This window comes from Apus apus, chromosome 1 (assembly GCF_020740795.1).
Source record: "Apus apus isolate bApuApu2 chromosome 1, bApuApu2.pri.cur, whole genome shotgun sequence".
Classification (NCBI taxonomy): domain Eukaryota; kingdom Metazoa; phylum Chordata; class Aves; order Apodiformes; family Apodidae; genus Apus; species Apus apus.
The window spans coordinates 170,437,840-170,459,536 of NC_067282.1; the positions used below are offsets into that span (position 1 = coordinate 170,437,840).

General features: G+C 43.2%; 1 protein-coding gene across 2 annotated transcripts; it reads left to right on the plus strand.

Annotated features, from left to right (window-relative positions):
• Positions 1-3,518: 3,518 nt before the first annotated feature.
• On the plus strand, positions 3,519-7,818 carry LLPH (LLP homolog, long-term synaptic facilitation factor). 2 transcript variants are annotated; one of them, XM_051644088.1, is made up of 3 exons: positions 3,519-3,598; positions 3,694-3,877; positions 7,008-7,818. In XM_051644088.1, exons 2-3 carry the CDS (start codon positions 3,697-3,699, stop codon positions 7,169-7,171), a joined length of 345 nt encoding a protein of 114 aa, XP_051500048.1. In that variant the 5' UTR covers positions 3,519-3,598; positions 3,694-3,696; the 3' UTR covers positions 7,172-7,818. The 2 variants fall into 2 exon arrangements, with proteins under 2 accessions (XP_051500048.1, XP_051500047.1); XM_051644087.1 differs by lacking the exon at positions 3,519-3,598 and having other exon boundaries at positions 3,641-3,877.
• The last annotated feature ends 13,879 nt before the right edge of the window (positions 7,819-21,697 follow it).

Here is a 21,697-nt window from a genome sequence, read left to right on the forward strand (position 1 = left end):
TCCCACCGATGTGCTCTACTTGCTTCCTGAAATGCCTGTACACCAATGCACGCAGCATGGGGAATAAACAGGAAGAGTTAGAGGTCTGTGTGCGGTCTAAGGGTTATGATCTGGTAGCAATAACAGAGACATGGTGGGACAGCTCACACGACTGGAATGTGGCCATGGATGGCTATGTGCTTTTTAGGAAAGATCGGTCGGTGAAGCGAGGTGGTGGAGTTGCTCTTTATGTGAGAGAGCAGCTAGAATGTATTGAGTTTTGTACAGGGGCTGATGAGGGGCGAGTTGAAATTCTGTGGGTAAGAATTAAAGGACAGGGTAGTATGGGTGACACAGTTGTGGGGGTCTACTACAGACCTCCTGATCAAGATGAGGAAGTTGATGAAGCTTTCTACAGGCAGCTGAAAGCAGCCTCACAACTGCAGTCCTTGGTCCTCATGGGAGATTTTAACTATCCTGATATCTGCTGGAAGACTTATACAGCCAGCCTTTCACAGTCTAGGAGGTTCCTCCAATGCATTGATGACAACTTCTTAATGCAAATGGTGGATGAGCCGACTAGAAGAGGAGCGCTGCTGGATCTTGTGCTCACCAACAAGGAGGGCCTTATTGAAGCAGTGGTGGTCAATGGCAACCTTGGCTGCAGCGACCATGAGATGGTGGAGTTCAGGATCCTGTGTGGGAGGAACAGAATTTCCAGCAGGACCAGAACCCTGGACTTCTACAGAGCAAACTTCGGCCTCCTCAACCAATTGTTAAGGGAAGTCCCATGGGACAGAGTGCTAGAAGGTAAAGGGGCTCAAGATAGCTGGACAATATTCAAGGACCACTTCTTGCAAGCACAGCATCAGTGTGTCCCAATGGGTAGAAAATCTAGTAAGGGAGCTAGGAGACCAGCGTGGTTAAAAAAGGAACTGCTGGGGAAACTCAAGTGGAAGAGGAAAATCTATAGATCATGGAAGGAGGGACTGGTCACTTGGGAGGAATATAGGAATGTTGTCAGGGAATGTAGGGAGGCAACTAGGAAAGCTAAGGCCTCCTTGGAACTTAACCTTGCAAGTCGGGTTAAGGACAGTAGAAAGGGCTTTTTCAAATACATAGCCAACAAAGCTAATACCAGAGGCAGTATAGGCCCACTGCTGAATGAGGTGGGTGCCCTGGTGACAGAGGATATGAAGAAGGCAGAGGTGCTGAATGCCTTCTTTGCCTCTGTCTTTACTCCTGCAGGCTTTTCCCATGAGCCCCAGATTCATATAACCCCAGAAGTAGTCAAGATAGGTGAGGACATAGTAGATGAGGATTGGGTTAGGGATCAGTTGCATAATCTGGACATCCATAAATCGATGGGTCCGGATGAAATGCATCCAAGGGTGCTGAGGGAGCTGGCGGAGGTCATTGCTAGTCCACTCTCCATCATCTTCGGTAAGTCATGGGTAACAGGAGAGGTGCCTGAGGACTGGAGGATAGCAAATGTCACTCCAGTCTACAAGAAGGGCAAGAAGGAGGACCCGGGTAACTATAGACCGGTCAGCCTCACCTCCATCCCTGGAAAGGTAATGGAACAACTTGTCCTTGGCACTATCTCTAGACATATCAAGGAGATGGGGGTCATCAAGAGCAGTCAACATGGTTTTACCAAGGGTAAGTCATGTTTGACTAACCTCATAGCCTTCTATGAGGAAATTACTAGGTGGATAGATGATGGTAGAGCGGTTGATGTGGTCTATCTTGATTTCAGTAAAGCATTTGACACCGTCTCCCACAGCATCCTTGTAGATAAGTTGATCAAGTATGGGTTTGATGATCAGGCAGTGAGGTGGATCAAGAACTGGTTGAAAGGAAGAAGTCAGAGAGTTGTAGTCAATGGGGCAAAATCTAGTTGGAGGCCTGTGACTAGTGGAGTCCCTCAGGGGTCGGTACTGGGACCGGTGTTGTTCAATATCTTCATCAACGACCTGGATGAGGGCACAGAATGTACCCTCAGCAAGTTTGCTGATGACACCAAGCTGGGAGGAGTGGCTGACACACCAGAAGGCTGTGCTGCCATTCAGAGAGACTTAGACAGGCTGGAGACTTGGGCGGGGAAAAACCTGATGAAGTTTAACAAGAGCAAGTGTAGAGTTTTGCATTTGGGGAAGAAAAACGCCATGCACCAGTACAGGTTGGGGGCTGACCTGCTGGAGAGCAGTGTAGGTGAAAGGGACCTGGGGGTCATGGTAGACAGGAGGATGACCATGAGCCAGCAGTGTGCCCTTGTGGCTAAGAAGGCCAATGGCATCCTGGGGTGTATTAGAAAGGGTGTGGTTAGTAGGTCAAGAGAGGTTCTCCTCCCCCTCTATTCTGCATTGGTGAGGCCACATCTGGAATATTGTGTCCAGTTCTGGGCCCCTCAGTTCAAGAAGGACAGGGAAGTGCTTGAAAGAGTCCAACGCAGAGCTACAAAGATGATTAAGGGAGTGGAACATCTCCCTTATGAGGAAAGGCTGAGGGAGCTGGGTCTCTTTAGTTTGGAGAAAAGGAGACTGAGAGGTGACCTCATCAATGTTTACAAATATGTAAAGGGTGAGTGTCAAGACGATGGAGTTAAGCTTTTTTCAGTGAAGACCAGTGATAGGACAAGGGGTAATGGATACAAGTTGGAGCATAGGAGGTTTAAGATGAATATCAGGAAAAATTTTTTTACTGTAAGAGTGACAGAGCACTGGAACAGGCTGCCCAGAGAGGTTGTGGAGTCTCCTTCGCTGGAGACATTCAAAACCCGCCTGGACGCCTTCCTGTGTGATGTGCTCTAGGTGACCCTGCTCTGGCAGGGGGGTTGGACTAGATGATCTTTCAAGGTCCCTTCCAACCCCTAGGATTCTATGATTCTATGATTCTATGATTCTATGATTCAACAAGGAGGAGCTCGGGGGGCAACTGTAATAATGATTTCCGGGAACTAATTGTAATAACCCCTCCCTATCCTCGGACACCTAATGTATATGCAACAACATGGATGAATATGTATTACTTTGTGTCATATAATGAGCTTGCCAACAGCTCCAGGGTGTGCAGGCTCGTGGAGGAGCGAGGCCCCGTGCACCCGGCGCTGAATAAACACCTCCTTTGTAACCCTGCTGGTTGTAAACTCGTTATTCCTCTTGTCGCTGCCAGGAGCAGGAACACCTGCTTCCCGGGCTGGAGCTTGACTGAGCCTGCGAACTGCTCTGAGCGAGTCTGACGATTTCTCTCTTCTGTCACAGGCTTTCCTTAAGAAAGGCGCAGAAGTAGCAAAAAAAACCCAAACAAACCAAACTTCGCTTTTTTTCCTCCTGATGGAATACGGGTTGATTTTTTTTTTTCATCCCTCCCCGCCACTCTCGACGGGCAGGGGGGGCCCGGGCATGACCTCACCGCTCGGGGCCGGCAGGGGGGGCCCGGGCTAGCCCCGGGGGGCCCGGCCCCGCCCCCAGCTGACGGCGCCCGCCCGGGACTGTCGGTACCGCCCGCCCGGCCGCCTGAGGGGGCGGGGCCCGGCGTGCCCGCCGCCCTGCGCACGCGCGGGCAGGGCGCGCGGCCTAGCGCGAGGGCGGGCGGGAGGCCTCGTGCGCGGGCGGGGGTGAGCGGGGCGGGGGGGGCTGCGTCTGCGGGGGGTGGGGGGCGGGGGGGTGTCCGGGACCTGTGCCCTCACCGTGCGCTCTGCCCCCTCCTCAGGACATGGCGAAGAGCCTGAGGAGCAAGTGGAGGAGGAAGATGCGGGCGGAGAAGAGGAAAAAGAACGCGCCCAGGGAGCTGGAGCGGCTGAAGAAGGTCCTGGGAACCCACGCGGACGCCGTCATGGAGGAGGTCAAGGAGGTGGCGACCGTGCTGCCCCCCAAGCAAGTCCTGGAGCGGGGAGGTGAGCGCCGGAGCCGCGGGGAAGCCCCGCGGGCAGAGCGGGCCAGCGCCGGAGGAGGCCGCGGTGCCGGGAGGGCCCTCCCGCCCCCCCTTCCCCGGGCCCTCCCGCCCCCCCTTCCCCGGGCCCTCCCGCCCCCCCTTCCCCGGGCCCTCCCGCCCCTTCCGCCCGCCCCCCGGTGCCGCTTCCGGCGTGGGGCCGGTGCCGCGGGGCCGGTTCTCCTGCAGGAGCCGCCCGGGTGCGGGGGCGCCCTGCGGGGCGTTCGTTGCTGTTCCTGCGCAGGATCACATCTAGGGTTATTGCAGGTCGAGCATAGCGAGCTGGGTAAACAGTCTTTATCCGTGAGAGCCAAAGGGTGCCGTTAAATCACTGAATCTGGTAGTTTCACAACATTCGCGTCTATATGGCATGTGGTCGCTTGTGGAACAAGCTTGTTAAGGTTCGATTTGAAGTACGTAGTCTCTCTTTGTGAAGACCTCAGGTGAGTGAGAATTCATCACGTAGCACTTGTTTCAATCACAGCATCGTATTTGCTGTTAAGCTGGTGGTAGGATACAGTTTTCCTCTTAGTTTAAGGAAGGAAGCATAAAAGTTGGACCTAAAGCTGAAGCAATTTTGTACAGTTTTTATCAGTAATAGAGTGGTGGGGTTTTTTTTCCTCTTCAAATGCACTACCTCAAGGTAGGGTTAGTAGGGACTCTGTTTTTGTATGCTAATTAGTGCTGCATTGCACATGGGCAGGAGTGGATGATACTAAGTGTCTACAGATGCCATCTTCCTCTCTGCTCCTTGAATGGGATGTGATCTGTAAAGGGAGGTACCCAGCAAGTGGAAACAGGTTTGAAATAGCTACCTACTGAACAGAACTCAGAAAGACATGTTTTCAAAACTGCAGCCCAAACTAAATCATAAGCCTTTTTGCTTCTCCAGTTTATGCCACTTAAGGTGTTACAATATTGCTGATGTGAGCTTTTTATGTGGTATGCAGAAGTCTCTTGAAACACCTCAGTGGGGGTACAGAACAATACTCATGGTTGCTTTCAGTCAGGCAGCCAGTTTTGTCACTGTTGCAGAAATTAGGAAAGACAGGGAAGTGTTGTGAGGCTGAATAGCAAATTATATAAAATATATTGAAAACTGAAATAGATTGTTTAAAAAAATACTTGCCAGATTAAGAGTAGCTTGGAGTATAATTTGTAATTTTATCCGTCGTTCTGATTTGTCCCATGAAACAAATGTAGAAGTTGTTCTTTACGGGATTGTTGGAATTGAATTTTCAAAACGTTTTGGAACATCGTCAGCCTTCTGACACTGAATCTAAAGCTGGGGGAAACATCACTGTCTTAAGCCTGGTTCTGAAGCAAGTGCCTGGTTGTATGTCACTCCTGCACCCCCTTCTAACTCTGCTGGCAACTTTTCTACAAGTGGCCAATTTCAGTTGGCCTGTATAGAAAAATGGCAGCCTCAGAAATACCTAAGAATGTATATATTTCACAAAACAGCCATGTCTTTTTTTTAAATAGCAATGTCTTTGACAGGACTTCTCAGCACTGTGTTTCGGCATTGTGTTTGTAAACACAGTGGAGTTCACATTGCCAAATGTTGTAAGGACTGGAGTAGATGAAAGCTTAGAATCATAGAATCCTAGGGGTTGGAAGGGACCTCGAAAGATCATCTAGTCCAACCCCCCTGTCAGAGCAGGGTCACCTAGAGTACATCACACAGGAAGGCGTCCAGGCGGGTTTTGAATGTCTCCAGTGAAGAAGACTCCACAACCTCTCTGGGCAGCCTGTTCCAGTGCTCTGTCACTCTCACAGTAAAAAAATTTTTCTGATATTCACCTTAAACCTCCTATGCTCCAATTTGTATCCATTACTCCTTGTCCTAAAGCTTCATCTAGAATATTCATTTCCCGTAGATAGGTGGTGGTTTTCCAGCTGAAGAAAGTATATAGGTGTACATTAGGGACACATTTGTATGTTACTTTAAGGTATTTTTCACAGCGCATGGAATTTTATTTTAAGTTTTTGTTGTTAGAAGGAAAATTAAGAAGCTCTGTCTAACTTTTGGTCAAGATTGGTTTTGTAGCTGTTTTTGAAACTTGAAGCATGCACATGTTTTTTACAACAATCATATCCATTGAGTCTGCTTTGATAAGCTACCTTGATAGCTTTTTTTTTTTTCTTATTTCTTTTCTCTTCAAGGTTTTCTTTATGTCCTTGGTCCACTTCTCTGTTGAGTAGGTTTTTTTTCCCATTACTGGTTCCTTACAGCATCCTTGAGATTGTAAAGTATGTTGAAAACTTTGTTCTGTGTGAACAACTGGTATTTTTTTTCCAGGAGTTTTTCTTAATCTAGTTAATGTTGCAGCTGACATGCAGTGTGGATGTGCTTTTTTGCAGTCAAAATTCATGTAACAGATTCAATCATGTAAGAGAACAGGAACCAGAGAAGCAGCTTATATAGCGTTGGCTTTCTTGGGATTTGGTGTTTCTGTCTTGTGGTGTTGAAGGCCTCCTTCTATGACATTTGGAAAAAAACACCATCAAGAATGCTTTGTGTTTCTCTGATGTCTCAGGAGGTTTTGGGAGGGAGGTGGTCTTTTGCTGCCTGTCCCATGCTGGATCTGCATTCAGTTGTGCCAGCAGGCAGAAGGCTTCTGTGCTGATGCTCTGCTGACCCGGAGTGTCTGTATTCCAGCCTTGGGTCTCCCTAAGCACATCTCTTCCACTCAGTTTTTTAGAACCAATCTTAAACATTGCTGCATAAAAAGTGTTTAAATGTGCATATGTTTCATTGAGCCTGTGGATTCCTGTATGTTTGCAGCATTTGATGGAGACCATACATAATGTTTTTAGGCACAGTATTGGAACAGATGGCAGACTAAAGAATAAGGTGCTTTGCCCAGGTGTGGGCCTTTAAGTTCTGCATATTTACCATCAGCTCTTGAAGTTTCTGGGTTGCAGTTGTGTTGGTTTAGAAAGTGATTTCAGTCTATAAAGCCTTCAGCTCTCTATGTACAGATACCATTGTGCATAGGAATCTTTTTTCTATCATTTTTGTGATTCTAATAAATAGCTTCTGTGAAGCTGATTCATGTATTTTACTCACCATAAATACATTTCTTTTTCAGATGACTGCAAAATGGAGATAGATAATAAACGAAACAAAAAAACTCTTCTAGACCAGCATGGACAGTACCCAATATGGATGAATTCCAGGCAGAGAAAGAAGATGAAGGCACAGCGTGTTAAAAGGAAAAAAAAAACAAAAGTGGCCAAAGGCCTAGTCTGGTAAAATCAGACTTGTGAAGATCATGAATATTTTACTCAAAAATAAATATCCCAAAATAAGTACATGATATTTTTCTGCTTGGCCACCAAGTATAACTTACTGTGTTGCATGAACTTTTCAGGAGACTGTTAGGTCAGAAATTATGAAAGCAATATCAGCTTGGTGTCTGCAGAACTTCAGAACAATACAAAAAGCAAGCTGAGTGCCTTTGAATAGACTGTGGTTATCTGTTTTCTTGAGGGGGGAGGGTCTTCATCTTTTATATTGTGAACACTGAAAATGCTAAAGGAAATCTAGAAATAATGAAACTGTTTTTTGTACTGTGATCCTTGTGAACGTAACTTGTCTTTTAGTAAATTCAACCAAAGAATTCTGTAAACACACCATAACCTTTAAATTCTGTAAAATTACTTCTGTCGTGCCAGTTTGTGTTGCTTTTAACATCTGGTAATTAACAAAAGTAGCCTTGAACTTAAAAGGTTAAAAGACTTTAATCCACAGAGAGAAAGTTGTTGGAAGAAAGAGGTATTTTACTGCTGTCTGTAACTGAAATATTGTCAGGTATTGTCAAATAACTGAAAGTAAAATGAATTCTTGTATTATTGAGAATGCAAACACACGGATTGGAAATAAAATACAGTTTTATTTAAGACATTCTAAGTTTTACTAAAGCAGATGAGAATTTACTTTTTCTGTATGTATTTTCAGTAGCCTTTTATTCCTCTTAAAATGGTACTCATCTATCATGCTTTGCAATGTGGGCATGGGATAAAATATTGCATGATTGCATAACAGATGCCGTTGATGTGTGATTAGCTACAGTTCGTTGCACATTACTTGGCAATAACACATGATGACAGATGCAAGAATTAGTTACCCTGAAAGCTGGTGTTTTTAAAATGTCTCTTGTTTCAAGGATGGAAACAATTACAGTACTGGTCCTGCAGTATGTTGCCTGTTGAAGTACCATTCATTGAGACAGAGCATAACCTTTGTCCAACTTCATCCAAGGTGGGTTTTGTAATTGCCCACAAATTGTGGTATGTGTTTGTTGTGATAGTTTGGGCATAGGGAATAGGATTTATTATTTTAAAAATAATTACAGTTGCTTAGAGTGTGCTGAAATAAACTAAGAAGGAGTCAACCTGATAGAAAACTTAAGGGTTTTTTTTCTGGAAAAATGCAGTAGGTTTATTATTATTATTAGGGGGAAAGTATTTAGCTAAAGAACTACAGACGTGTCAGAGGAAATACCAGCATGGCTTCTGTTTTCACATACATTGACAGTTAGTGAGACTTGCTAAGATGTACAGATCCAAGTTTACCAAATTACATGCCACTAATAACTGTATTTCAAAAATACTTCCGTTAAGTTGATAATACCCCTACTAAAACAACATGCTTCTCAATTTTTTTGTTTCATTACATTAGTGGATCTAGCTTTCGGTATCAAATATTTCAGCATTTGGATTAGTGCTACTTGAAAAATAGTATGGAGGAAAGTGCTCTTTAAGGTTAATAATTATGTTTATGCAGAACTGGAGTGGAATGAACAGTCAGTTTGTATTCCCCTACTTAAGGTGTATTTTGCTTGATGTGTGCTTTGGGGAGTTGTGGAGGGGAGCTGTTTGTAAATCAGATTACTTTCAGGCAGCTGCTGGTGGGCAAGCAGACTGCTTTTCCTGAGGGGAGAACATCAAACTGGCAAAGTGCTCCCATTTAAGTGTGTGGCTTCAGAGTTGGTTTATTTTCATTCTCCAGGTGTGCAGCCGTGCTCTGTGTCTCGTCTTAGCAAAGGCAGCCACCGCTGTATGTGCCTTACCCTCTGGTCGCTCTGGAGTTGTTCCAGTTCTGCCTCTGCTCTTTCCTCTTAAGAGAAAATGATCTGCACAACTCTTTCTTATTTCTGCTTTTACAACCTGGCTCTGAGCTTTGTTGTACAAATTTATGAGTCTACTGTTTTTTGTGGCCAGATTAGGGATTTGAATCTCAAATGAGAGAAGGCAGATGCTGCACTGATCTTGTATTTAGCAGTTGCTTTCTGCCAGCTGAAACAATAATGGCTGTGTGAGGTATTTCCTTCATGGTGTCCAGGATAAAGTCAAACAGGTTCACTTAAACTACAGATATTTTAAGACATCCTCTTTGACTTTTTGAGCTCAAACAGTGGGTAAGAAAGTAATAAACCTCAGTCTTGAGTGGAAGGCAGCTCTTGGTCTACTACTGATGGCCAATGTACAACACCATTGGGGTGAAGATGAGCTCCCTGTAGGCCAGGAAGGAATCTGAGTCGTGGTTTGGGTGGGATCTCTAATCCAGGCTGAAGGCTCACTTGCAGACATCAGGAACCTGGCTAAATGCACAGCATGGATTTAGCCTCAGAGATTGGGTCACAGATGCAGCAGGGAAATTTTATCTTCAGGGATTTCAGTATATACTATATACAGATACTGTAATTCTGTATTTTGAATTTGCTTTGAGCAGCTATTTTTGACTGAGCACCACCTTTTTTGTCACTGAGTATTTATATTGCTGAATCTGAACCACTTTCTGTTTGATTAGTTGATGGAAAAATAATTATTTTCTCTTTACAGTAGAAGGTGAAATTAAACATACTAGTTTGGGCTGAAATAAATGTTTTAAAGCCTGCGGAGGGATTTCCTTAAGAAGTAAGCTATCTGCCTGTAGGCAACATTTAATTGTAACATAATTTGTTGCCCTTTACATATATATATTTATATATATATATAGTGACTGGGGGGAAGCGTTTGCAGTTGATGAAGCAAACTACTGGAAGTCTAAGATTGTGTAACTGAAATGGCATTAGCAGCGGCGGGGCATTTTGAGTGTGTAACTGCTGTTAAGCAGCTGCTCTAAGTTTCCTACCGCTGTAACTCTGCCCCCTACCCTCACAGCGCGGTGGTAGCTCCGTTTCATGGACCTGTGGGAGGTAGGGGAAATAGCGTGGTCAGGTTTGAACAACAAGCATAAATGCTAGAGCACAAAGACATAAATATTGTCATTTTACTGAAATGTTTATGTGTATAAAGTGTGTGTGTGTGTGCAGTATAAAAGCTACATTAGCAAATTGCAAAATGTCCTGGAAATCGTCAGCAGTTTCCTGAGAGATGACGTCTGCCTTTTGTGATGCAGTATGCAGGACTTGGTTTTAAAGTGGGTTGTTTCAGATGCCTAAAATAACTGATGGTGGTGACAGTACAGTTCCTGGGCTTTTCTGGTCACTCATTCCTCCTCTGGGACACCTTTTCTGCATTGTGTAGCCATGTGGTTTGTGGAGCCAATCTAGCTGAGATACACTGAAAATACTCCTATTTTTCCCCATTTTTATTTTTTTTTTCAGCTGGATGGGTTTACAGCACTACTGTACAAAAAGCGCCAGCAGGAGGCAATACAAGGCTGGGAGCAAACATGCTGAAGGCAGGGCTGTGTGACAGTCCTCTTGCTTAGGCACTGATCTTGTGCGACACCTTCTCTGCTGGGACACTAGTGGCTGTTTGTCTTAGTGCAGCGTCTTTAAGGATGGGGAGAGGTTCAGGGCATTGAATAGTAGTTTTGAAAGTGTTACTCAATGGAGGGTGTAGTATTAGAATAATTGAGGTCAGTGTTCCTTCTTACAGCCCCCATTAAGTTTTGCTGTAGTGCTCAGACAGGATAGGCTCCAGTGGTGCATGTAGTGAGCTGCAAGTTTTCACAGATTCTTTTGGCTTGCCTTATCTTTGGGTTTATCTGTAGCTGACACTGTGGTTATAGAGTAGACAGTCTGCTCGAGGGGTGTCTAGTACTGGAGGAAGAATGTCATGGCCATGTGATGCTGAGTGCTCCTCATGGTCACAGCTTTTTTTAAACAGAAGTAGTCTTCTGTTATCTATATGAAGGCTCTATACGTCTGTTTCTAGCATGCTACCTTTTCCCTCTGCAGTCTCAAGAGTCACTTGGGTTCTAGTGAATTTGATGGAAGCTGGATGTCTGATCTATATCAGATTTGTAGTGTGAATTTGTCTGGTATTAGAGATTATAGGACTACAGTCTTAGCATTGCAGAAATCTGAGAGGTGCAAGGCAATCTATTCCTCTGGGTGGCATGGTCTTAATTGAGTTATGGCAGTTGTGGGGATGATTAGAGTCTGAAGCAATGGCTATGAATTGCTCTCTTCAGGCCAGGGTTTTGCCATCAATTTTAACTTATCTAAGGTTGAGGTTTCAGGGGAGGACTGAGCCATCTGATAGCTCACTGCTGCAGGAAGAGGCTCTGCTTTTCAAGTTTCCCCCCTCCCTTCTGCAGCTGTACTGCCCAATTCATGATTTACTGCTTCAGGAGAAAAAGACATTGGGATTTCTTTCTTTCTTTCTCTCTCTCTTTTTTTTTTTTTTTTTTTTCCTGACCTAAAAGGGAGAGGACTGATGACTTTCTTCCATTTAATGAGCACTTCACAGTTGTGACAAGCCCCCCATGCCCACTGACTTTTTATTCTTCCTGCACTCCTCCAGGGTTCTGATTTCAACTTTCCCTTATCAATAGCAACAGTTTTGAAAGGAAAATAGAAGGCAGAATGGGAAGAGGAGAATTTTTGTGCTGCCCCCTCTCCATCTTCCCAATCACTTTAACACCACTCTCACAGGTCACTAATTTTTCTGATGCACATGTATTGATAGAAGAGGTCTGAAATGTTATAAACAGTATGTAGTACAGTGGCAGAGGGTTGTGTGTCAAGGGTCCTACACAAGGTAGCAGGAGGATTGCTTTGTGAAGGGCTTTTGTTTACTGAGGGTGAACAATCGGTGGATTGTTTTCCTCCAAATTCAGTCTGAACTACTCAGGAGACTAGGAAGGTTAGGAGTTATATTTTTTCTGATTTGGTAAACTATTATTCAGCATATTTTGACTCTAATTGAAGTTAATTTTCTTATAGGGCTTCTGAAGTCTGGATGTAGATTTTATAGCATTTTTAGACTTATGCATTTAACCAGAAATTGGGCTTGGGGACACTATTTCAGAAAACAAAGGCACATTTTTTGACTCATTACTTCTCATCCAACAGATCGCTCCATACCTGCCACTGTTACGTGAAACATGTATAATGTCTCCTTCCAAAAAGCGGGCAAAATTTTAATGTACAGGTTCAACACCAATTCAGTGCTACAGATTGCTACCTTGTGTCTTGAAATTACTTAGACAACAGACGTTCTGTAAGCTTGGGCTTGGCTTTGACAGATTGTATGTAACGTATGTATGGAAAAAGAAAGCTTTAGATCTATTGATTGTGCTTCCTGGTCTGGTTCTATAACCTTACAGTTAATTTCTGTCCATTTTTCTGTGCAGAAAGGATCAGAGCCAAGTGATGGCATGCAAACGGTTACAAAAGATTTCTATGAAAGATTAGAGCGAGGGCTGTGTGTCAGTAACTTTTTGCTTGTAGTCTCAGGTTTAGATCATGATCACTTCTGCTACTGAACATCCCCACCCCAAATTAAAAATTCAAGTTAGTTCTCTTAATATAAAGAATATGTGCAAACAAATATTTTTAAAAGAGTGAACTTAGAAAGCCCTGATATGTTGCTTTTTCTAAACTTCTTGCACTCCTCTAGAAGGTGATATTGTCAGAGAACACAAAGAAGCCAGAGACCAGATTGTACCAGGTTATGCGGGAAGCTGGTGGTGGAGCTGCAAAACAGTTATTCTTTCTCTCCTAAATGTTCTTAAGACTGAGTCCTTGTGAAAATGGCATGAGGATTGCCAGGCTTGTTCTAGAGAAGCTGCAGCCAGAGTATTGTCCTTATACAAATAGTTGCCTGGGCTGTTAATCATAGCCCTGGCTGTTACCATGTTGAACAGAAAAAAAAAATCCTTATTCCTTGAGTGTAAGACCAGGGTATAAGATCATCCATGGGAAAATTTACAGGTCGGGCTGCTGACGGAAGAACTTTTGCAACTGTTGCTCCAATATAAGGTATGGTGTTTGTATATACAGACACCTATGTTTTTATCTGTCCCTTTCAAAGGGGCAACTGAATGTCAAGAACTAGGCCTTCTCTTTTTCTCTCTGGAGGAAGAAAATCCCATGTAGATCCATTTTTATTATTATTTTACTTTATTGTGTTTAAAGTTCATTCTAGTCCGCTAAGCCCTCTAATTGTTCATTATTTTAGAATAATTGTTATAAAACGGAAAATGCCTAAACAACCAACCCGAGTTGCAGTTCTGTTTCCCTAGCTAGCCAGTGTGATCCTAACAGCCAGTGTGTGTCTGTAACACATGCTATCAGAGCTCATCTCAGGAATTTCGCCCCCTGTTAGTCACAGAGGGGCTAGTCTGAGGAAGTAATCTTTTTTTTTTTCCCTGTGGAAAATAAACTTGCTTTTCTACCTCTTCACCAAGCTTCTGAAAGATGCTCCCAGCAACTGGAACTGGATCTGTGCATGTCTGGTGATTGCCCTGTGACAGTGATGGGCAGAGGAGGAAGCAAAAAAGTGGCTATGTGATGTGTTTCCCCGGTCCCATCTCAGCATTTCAGTGTCCGTAACAGCACCATCCAAACTCACCAGTAACAGGCTGGGTTATCTGGTGCCACTATCTGCTGCCATCTGATGCCGCTATCTATGGCACCAACCCCTAAACGAGTGCTTCAAATTCAGCAGCGACACGGGTGAGGTGAGTTCGCTCCTTCAGTCTACTTCCTCCGAAATGTCTTAGTGCTGTGATGACCCGGTCCATCTCTGGGCATTTTCGGAAAGACGCTGTGGAGAACGAGCCCCCCTCCAAGGAGCAACGAGCTCCGGGCAGGCAGCCTCCCTGCAGCCCGGGCTCTGCTCTGGGACGCGCTGCTCGGTAGGTGGCACCAGCGGAGAGGCGGCGGCCGGCGGGGGTCTCTGCCTGCCCTGCCCTGCCCTGCCCTGCCCTGCCCTGCCCTGCCCTGCCCTGCCCTGCCCTGCCGTCCCTGCTCTGCCATCCCTGCTCTGCCATCCCTGCTCTGCCCTTCACTGCTCTGCCTGCACTGCTCTGGTCTGCCTGCATTGCCTGCTCTGCTCTGTTCTGCTCTGCCTACACTGCACCGCTCTGCCCTGCACCGCTCTGCCCTGCACCGCTCTGCCCTGCACCGCTCTGCCATCCCTGCTCTGCCATCCCTGCTCTGCCATCCCTGCTCTGCCTGCACTGCTTTGCCTACACTGCTCTGGTCTGCCTGCATTGCCTGCTCTGCTCTGCTCTGTTCTGCTCTGCCCTGCTCTGCTCTGCACTGCCTACACTGCCCTGCCCTGCCCTGCCCTGCCCTGCCCTGCCCTGCTCTGCAGTGCCTTCTCTGCCTACTCTGCCCTGCTCTGCCCTCCCTGTCCTGCCTGCACTGCTCTGCTCGCCCTTCTCTGCCTTTCTCTGCCCTGCCCTACACTGCCCTGCTCTGCCCTGCCCTGTCCAGCAGGCAGCGGAAGGGAGCCAAACCAGCCACTGAGCGTGTCCCCAGCCCAAGTACCATCTGAAAAATCACATCTCTATCACCCTGAACAGCTTGTTGTTGGTTTTGTTGTTGTGTTTTTTTTTTTTCCTTCAGCAAATATAATTATCTTCCAGTATTGTATTAATTGCAGGAAAACGCTCAGCGCTGTGTTTACTGCAGAATGTTGCAACATTCTGCAATAATCTGTGCTGAGTTTGCTGTGGGTATTTCTAGTACTTTTATGCTCACCCTTTTCCTAGCTGTCAGAAAAACTGCTGTAATTATTCTCAGGTATTTCATCCCAATTAAGGGTGACATTGAAATGTGTAAAATCACTTCATATTTTTACTGATATTCCATTATCCTTTAAAAATATACTAAAATTGCTAAGCAAATGCTTCCCCAATGTAATTAGTATTTTTTTTTCCTTAATCGTATCATTTTTCCAGGAAAGAACACAAAGGGATCCATAATGACTTCTGATATATTGTGTTTAGTCTTTAAAAGGAACGTTCTTGGAAAGCCTTTTATCAAGAAACGGAAATGAATTTTTTTTAAATGAAAATTTCAGAAACTTGGTGGAGACTCGTTTTATATTTGCTTGTTTTATTTGGATTTTAAAACCTCCACATGGTGATTTCAACCAAGGTACTGTGTCAGGGAAACCCAGAAGTGAAGTTGACCAGAGACAAGTAAAAATGCCTGTGTTGTTTTCATTGTCCAAACATAATGATGTGCAATAACTTAAACCAGCAGTTTCACATGGTTAAAAATGAATTGGATTTTTTTTTAAATTCTAAAAGGAACCTCAGAAACACCAAAAAGGATAACTGTTTGTGTTAGGTTAGAAATAGTTTTGAAACTACAAGAACTGGTTTCTATGCATTAAAGAAAAAGAAAAGAAAAGAAAGTGTTTTTGTGTTTAGGAATGTATAGAGAAAATTTTGCTCTTGTACCAACAAACACTGTTACAATAACAGGCACCTCTTTCTGCAACTGTCACTGAAGCTGAGGAATATAAAATAATCTTGTGTGTGTCAGGAGTAAGATGCAAGCATTAGGTAATATAAAATTAGAGAGAAAAAACATTTTAAAAGTACAAGATCAACTCTGTGATAAAAACACGGAAAACAAGCCCTCTTTATCTAAACAGAAATTTAAAAAACAAATACACAGTGATACAGTTGAATGAATTTATGGAATAATATTTGAAACTGAATTTCTTATCACTTAAAAAATATTTTTAAGTGTTGCTTAACTTGGAGAAATAGATTCATACTTGCAAAAACGAAGTTAGATGTAGATTCAAATTGCATAAATCTATATGAATAAGCTAAATCTATGTTGCATCTAAACTTGCCAGTTTTAGTGAATGAGAATCTTGCTATTCGTTTGCCTGGAAACAAAGATTAGAACTTCAAAAGAATAGAAGTTTTGGTTTTCATTAAAAAAAAACAAAAAATGAACATAAAATGTGCAGTAAAGTTTTTTAAAAACTGTCCCAGATGTAAATTAAACTCCTAAATACACCTGAAACAATTAAAAAAAATAATACTATGTTTCATTCACAATCTCTATGTTTTAGGTTCTTATTTCTGTCAGAAACCTCACTAACACAAAAATGTAAGCCAACGAATGCATCTTCTGGTCTGCCCTGATATCTTTAGAGATTGTTTCATGAGAAACAGAGGACCCACAGCTTTCATTCCCTTTCAGATGTAATGTGAATTTGCTGTGGAAGGAAATGAAATAATTTCTAAAATGATCTTTCCCAAGTATCTTTTCGCGTTAAACAGCTCTTGGATTCGGTGGCTCCTAATGAATTTGGATATGTTAACAGTGACTGGATCCTATCCAAATATGACTTGATGGGAAAACCATTAGTTTTCTTCCCTGAGGTTACACTGGGATTCCATCTGGTGATTGCTAATAAATGTGGATACGTTCTGAAAAAATAGCTTGTATTGAATTCTAGGATGAATTACCAGGCGTGCAGTTTCTTGAAGTTTCATTCATGTACTTCAGGGAAACTGAGTCTGAGCACCTTAAAACTTGACAAGAGGAACACATTGCTCACATGACATAAACCTGCAGTTAATTTTTTTTTGTTTTGTTCTATAGCAATTATTTTTACAGTAGAATTGCGTTTGTGATCAGCAAAAATGTCTTATTATGTAAAAACACTTATGAGAAAATCAAAAGTGAAACCAATTATTAAAAGCAATTTTACATTCGATTGTAGCTACCAAGTGCTTACCCTAAAATAACAACTTTAATTATCAAGTGAGTGCCTGAACAGCTTTCCTCCTTAATGGAGTGAAATCTAAATCTCATTTATCTTTCCTTTGAGCCATTCAGAGCACTTAGGCAAGTAATTTCATTTCTATATGCAGTGTTAGGGAGAAAATCTTATGAGGAACAGAAAAAAATGTTTGTCTCAACAAAGAGGAAATGCTCATCCATTTTCAAAATCCTACAAATTCTTGGAAAATACAGCAACACATTTTAAATAGCTGGGCTAATGGTTGTATGCAGCATATGATGTTTGTGAACACTGCAGCTATTAATTACATACAGGGAAAGATTACATTTATAAAGGAAAAATTCTGTTGTTCAACTTTTTTTTTTTTTTTTGACAAACCAATTATTAGCCAGAGCAAATTAACCCTGGTTTTGATCAAAGGAGCAATTCATCTCATCCTGCAAGTCCTGCAGCCTCATAGCTATCTGTTGTTGCAGAATGTACGGGTCTTCTTTAGCTGCCGACCCCATCCAGGCATAAGAAAAGGGAGTGAGGAAAAACCTATAAAGCCCAAAATAAAACTGCAGATTCTTCTGGTTCTTGTCAGGTTCAGTTACAGTGGGGCAGAAACAGCAATAAATCCACTGAGGCTCTATCAGATCAAAACAGCTCCGTTATAAATATCATTCATATAAACCATGTGGGCGAGAGAGAAACTGTCAGAAGAGGGGAAGGGAAACTAGGTCTTCTGCACTTCAATAAATTATATGATGTTTTTATAGATTCTAACATAAAAAATTAAAACTTAACATATGTATGCCTGTACACGTGTGAATGTATGTATGCGTGCATCGTGCATACTCACACGGTAGTGTTAAGTTAAACATTCAAAAGTTATAAATCCAAATATTTTGCTTTAATAAAATACAGAGATTTCAGTGACTGTAGATAAAATTGAAGTACTGTATAAATCTTGAACAAGAGCTTTGAAGATGTGTTTCACATTTTCCTCAGGAGTTGACTCAGTGACTTGAAGTGCTTCTGATGGCAGGAATGACATAGTCCCTGCTTGGCTTTGCAAACAGTGAGTAGCTCAGAGGTTTGTGATCATTAAAGGTGATGACCTGGAAAGGTGATAGGGATGTGGTGACCAAAGGCCTTGTTTACCTACACAGTTGATAAAAAAAGGTTGTTTCCTATGTCTCCCTGCTGTAATCAAAATTATCAGTAAGAATCTTAATTACATAAAGTTTTGCCATGTTCTCTGCTTGGAGGTGATGTGGTTTTTGTTTTGTTTTGTTTTACATTTTGAGACACCTTGACACTCTTATTGGAATACAATTGACAATTTGCCTGAAGTAGATAGAAGTTGCCATGGAAATTGCCAGATGATGATGTGCTTCCCCACCTTTCCTTCCTCAGTTAGATCTAGTGCAGTGTCTTAGCTACCAGAGTTCATTAACTAGTGAAAGATTAATCTATATGTCAGTTCACTAAAGCACAAATGAGAGAGAACACCCTAGCAAAGCTATTAACATTGCAATGACTATACAATAAGAGAACAGGAATACATTGAAAGGATGGGAGTTCACCAAACCTTTTAACAAAGGATTTAGCGTTTGTTACAGAAGTTCATGAGAAGCGAAGCTACATCCAGATTGCACACCATCTACCAAAGTGCGTAAATCTGTTTTCTTCTGTAGAATTGTCATACTTTTGGGCACACCATGAACTTTGAGTTTTACTCTTTTTTAAAAAGCCATTTTCAAGTGTTTATTTTTTTGGCACTGACTCTTGGTTCCTTGTCTGGGGAAGCCGAGGTCATTGAGTTCTACTGTCAATGCCATGCATTTGCTGGTTTAGGTCCTGAGTCAGCTAAACACACAGATGCTTACTTAACTTCAAAGGGGTAAACCATAGGCCTCAAGATAAGGTTGGTACTTATCTGCTCAGGGTAAATCGCTCACTGCCTTGCAGGTCAGTCCTTAATGACCACAGGGAGTAAAGCCAGAGTGAAAGAAAAATGAGTTTCAGTGGAAACCAGAGGAGGAAATGTACAGAAATGGGAGCCCTAACTTCAACACTGCCGAGAAAAAAGACCCACTTTCTGCCCCCAAAGCTTCCTCTGTTCTTCTCTGTTGGGTTCACGTGTTTACTTGGTGCCTGTAATTGTGTTTCTGCTCATGTTCAAAATTATTGCAGGCTGATAGCACATCCTTAAGCACAACTGGGAAATCAGAGCTCCAGGATTAGATTCTTTATGTTAGACACTTTAATCAGAGCTGGTTGTTCTTAGCTCCCTTTTCAACCAGTGGAGGAAATAAGAGACAGCTCAAGGGGATATTTAATCTAATTTCTGTTGACTACTTCTGTATATACTAATCTGTTGTACTCTGCCCACTTCTGTCCACAGGGAAAGCCTCAGGTCACTTACTTAGGTTAGATCCCTCCCCAGCCAGTAGAGCATACAGGCTGAAGCCACAGGGTGACAGGACAGAAGAGCCTGACTTCTTGCAAGCAGAATTTGTGCCTTGCATTAACCTTGAAACTATCAAAACTTTTGCATTAACCTTGAAACTATTTGCTTCTCTGTCTGTATCTGAAAATATAAGAATGTTCTTTCGGAGGAAGGATGTAAGCAGCAGCCAGCCCTCTAGAGAGCTTTCCAGGCTGTGGATTCGAGGTGAATGGACATCTCTCGTTAGTCTTGAATATGGCATTTCCAGGGAGAGACAAGATTCAGGATGCATCTTGAAGCGGATGTTCAGCAGACTTTGACTCTTTTGCAGAGCCACATATTGCTCCCTGTTTATTTTAAAGTGTCATTTGACATCAAAGCCTGAAGCTTAACATTGAGCACTTCTCTTTTATGGGGTTTATGTCTTTTGTTGAGTATGCTGTGAGGGCTCAAGTCACTAACTTTTGCACATGCAGGTGTGTGTAAAATCTCAGGAGTTTGAGAGCTTCTGGCATAGAGGCGAAAGAGAACAATCCTGGGCTCTGAAGCTGCAGCTGCTGCTCTTGCACTGGCCAGTCAGACCTAGCACACGTGCACTTGTGTTGCTAAAGAACACAAAAAACCTACTGCTCTCACTTTTTGAAACGGAAGGAAAACTTTGGCAATTATACCTTTGATGGAGTCACTGTTCTGGTGACCTGCCTACCGCTAGGATATCAGCAACACCTCCTCTCACCAGGAGTTATCCTTCCTGCTCTGCCATATGTGGGCTTCGAGGGTGCAGGATTATCAGTAGCACAGCCAGAAATGGGGAGGGGGAAGGGGGGAGTGCCATTTATCCAGAGGTGAATCAGAGTGCATGCACTGGGCCAGCATTGTTTGTGGAAAGGATACTCTGGGTATTACTGAAGTCTGAATGTACAGACCCCCTTTGTAAGGTATGTTTCTGTGTCTCTTCTTGACTACAGATGATTAATGATATTTTTCTATAATTTTATTTTCTGCTGCAGCTGCCCTCCAACCTTCTAAAATAAAAATCTATAAGCTACTGCTCTAAGTCACTAGGTGGAAGCATCTACCTTAATACTAGTAGCATAGCTCCTTATTGGAAAGAGAAGCTTCTCAGTTACCTTCTCATCTTTAATTTCTGCATCACATCACACAATGTCTCATTACCAAATGCTATGAACTGTAGTCCAACTATTGTCTTGTTCAGCAAATTACTCCAGCACAAGCCAAGGTACACCCTAGGCCCTGACCCTGTAACATTTGGGAATGCATTTTGTTTTGTGCAGTGACGAGTACTTGCAGGCTTGGGACTTCGTTTGGTGAGATGTGGAAGTATGTATTTAAATTGAGCTCACAGGAGCAAATGCTTGAGTGGCTGAGCTGGGACTAACACAAGGCTTTTTACCTTGGAAAAACCTTTAGCAAAAATCCAGCACGATGCCCTCACAGATGAGCTTTCTGAGCCCCTTTTTTCTGTAGCAGTACTTCCCATTTTCTCCACACTGTGCTTTCTCTTCTCAGTTTCCTCTCCTCACTCAGAATAATTGTTTCCCTTGGAAAGAAGTCAGGACTCCAATTAGCTGCGAGCTGGGCAGCCTGGAGAGTGGTACTGTTACAATGGAAAACATCACTAATTTGAGCAATTGGTCTTCTGCACCATTGTAGCTCTGTTAACTAGGTGGCCATGACCCACATGTCCTTTCTCCAGGATTTGGTTTCCTAACTCTTCTCTAAATCTGATCTGGTCTGGAATTTTCAGGGATGCTCTGGAACTGGCCAGGTGGGAGGACAGCAACGTCACACAAATAAGGAGACAAGAGAAAATAGGCCATCTGTCTGTGTATTGCATTCTTGCATGCCAGAGGCTAAGGCAGCAGGGTGATGATTTCTAGGTCTCCCCTTGCCTGCTGAAAAAGCTTCTCTCTTCTGACTGCTCCCTGCTAGTTCTTTCTGGCTGGAGAAATGGTATAAGCATTGCATAATCTACTTTAGGCAACAGGAGCAGGGCTAATTCAATTTAAACCATCTAAGCTACCTTGGTAGATTTTGCATGAAAGTGGATTAGCAAGTGCTGAAACCACCATGACTTTGCCAGCAGAGCTCCATTAAAGATAACCTCATGCAAAGGGACTGTAAGCAACTGTCAGAGGTTGGTGGTATGGAGACCATACTGCCCTGGCAGTGTTTCACCCTTCCCAGCCATGGTGACTCCACAGCAGGAGGACAAACCCACCAGATTGTAATCCAGCTCCTCTTCCATCATAGGGTTCTCGCCCAGTGCCAGTCTTTATTATGGGCAAGATGTCAATGGAAAGCATCAAGCTTGCTTTTCATACTGCAGACGGCAGCACTGAGAAATAAACAAGAAGAAAT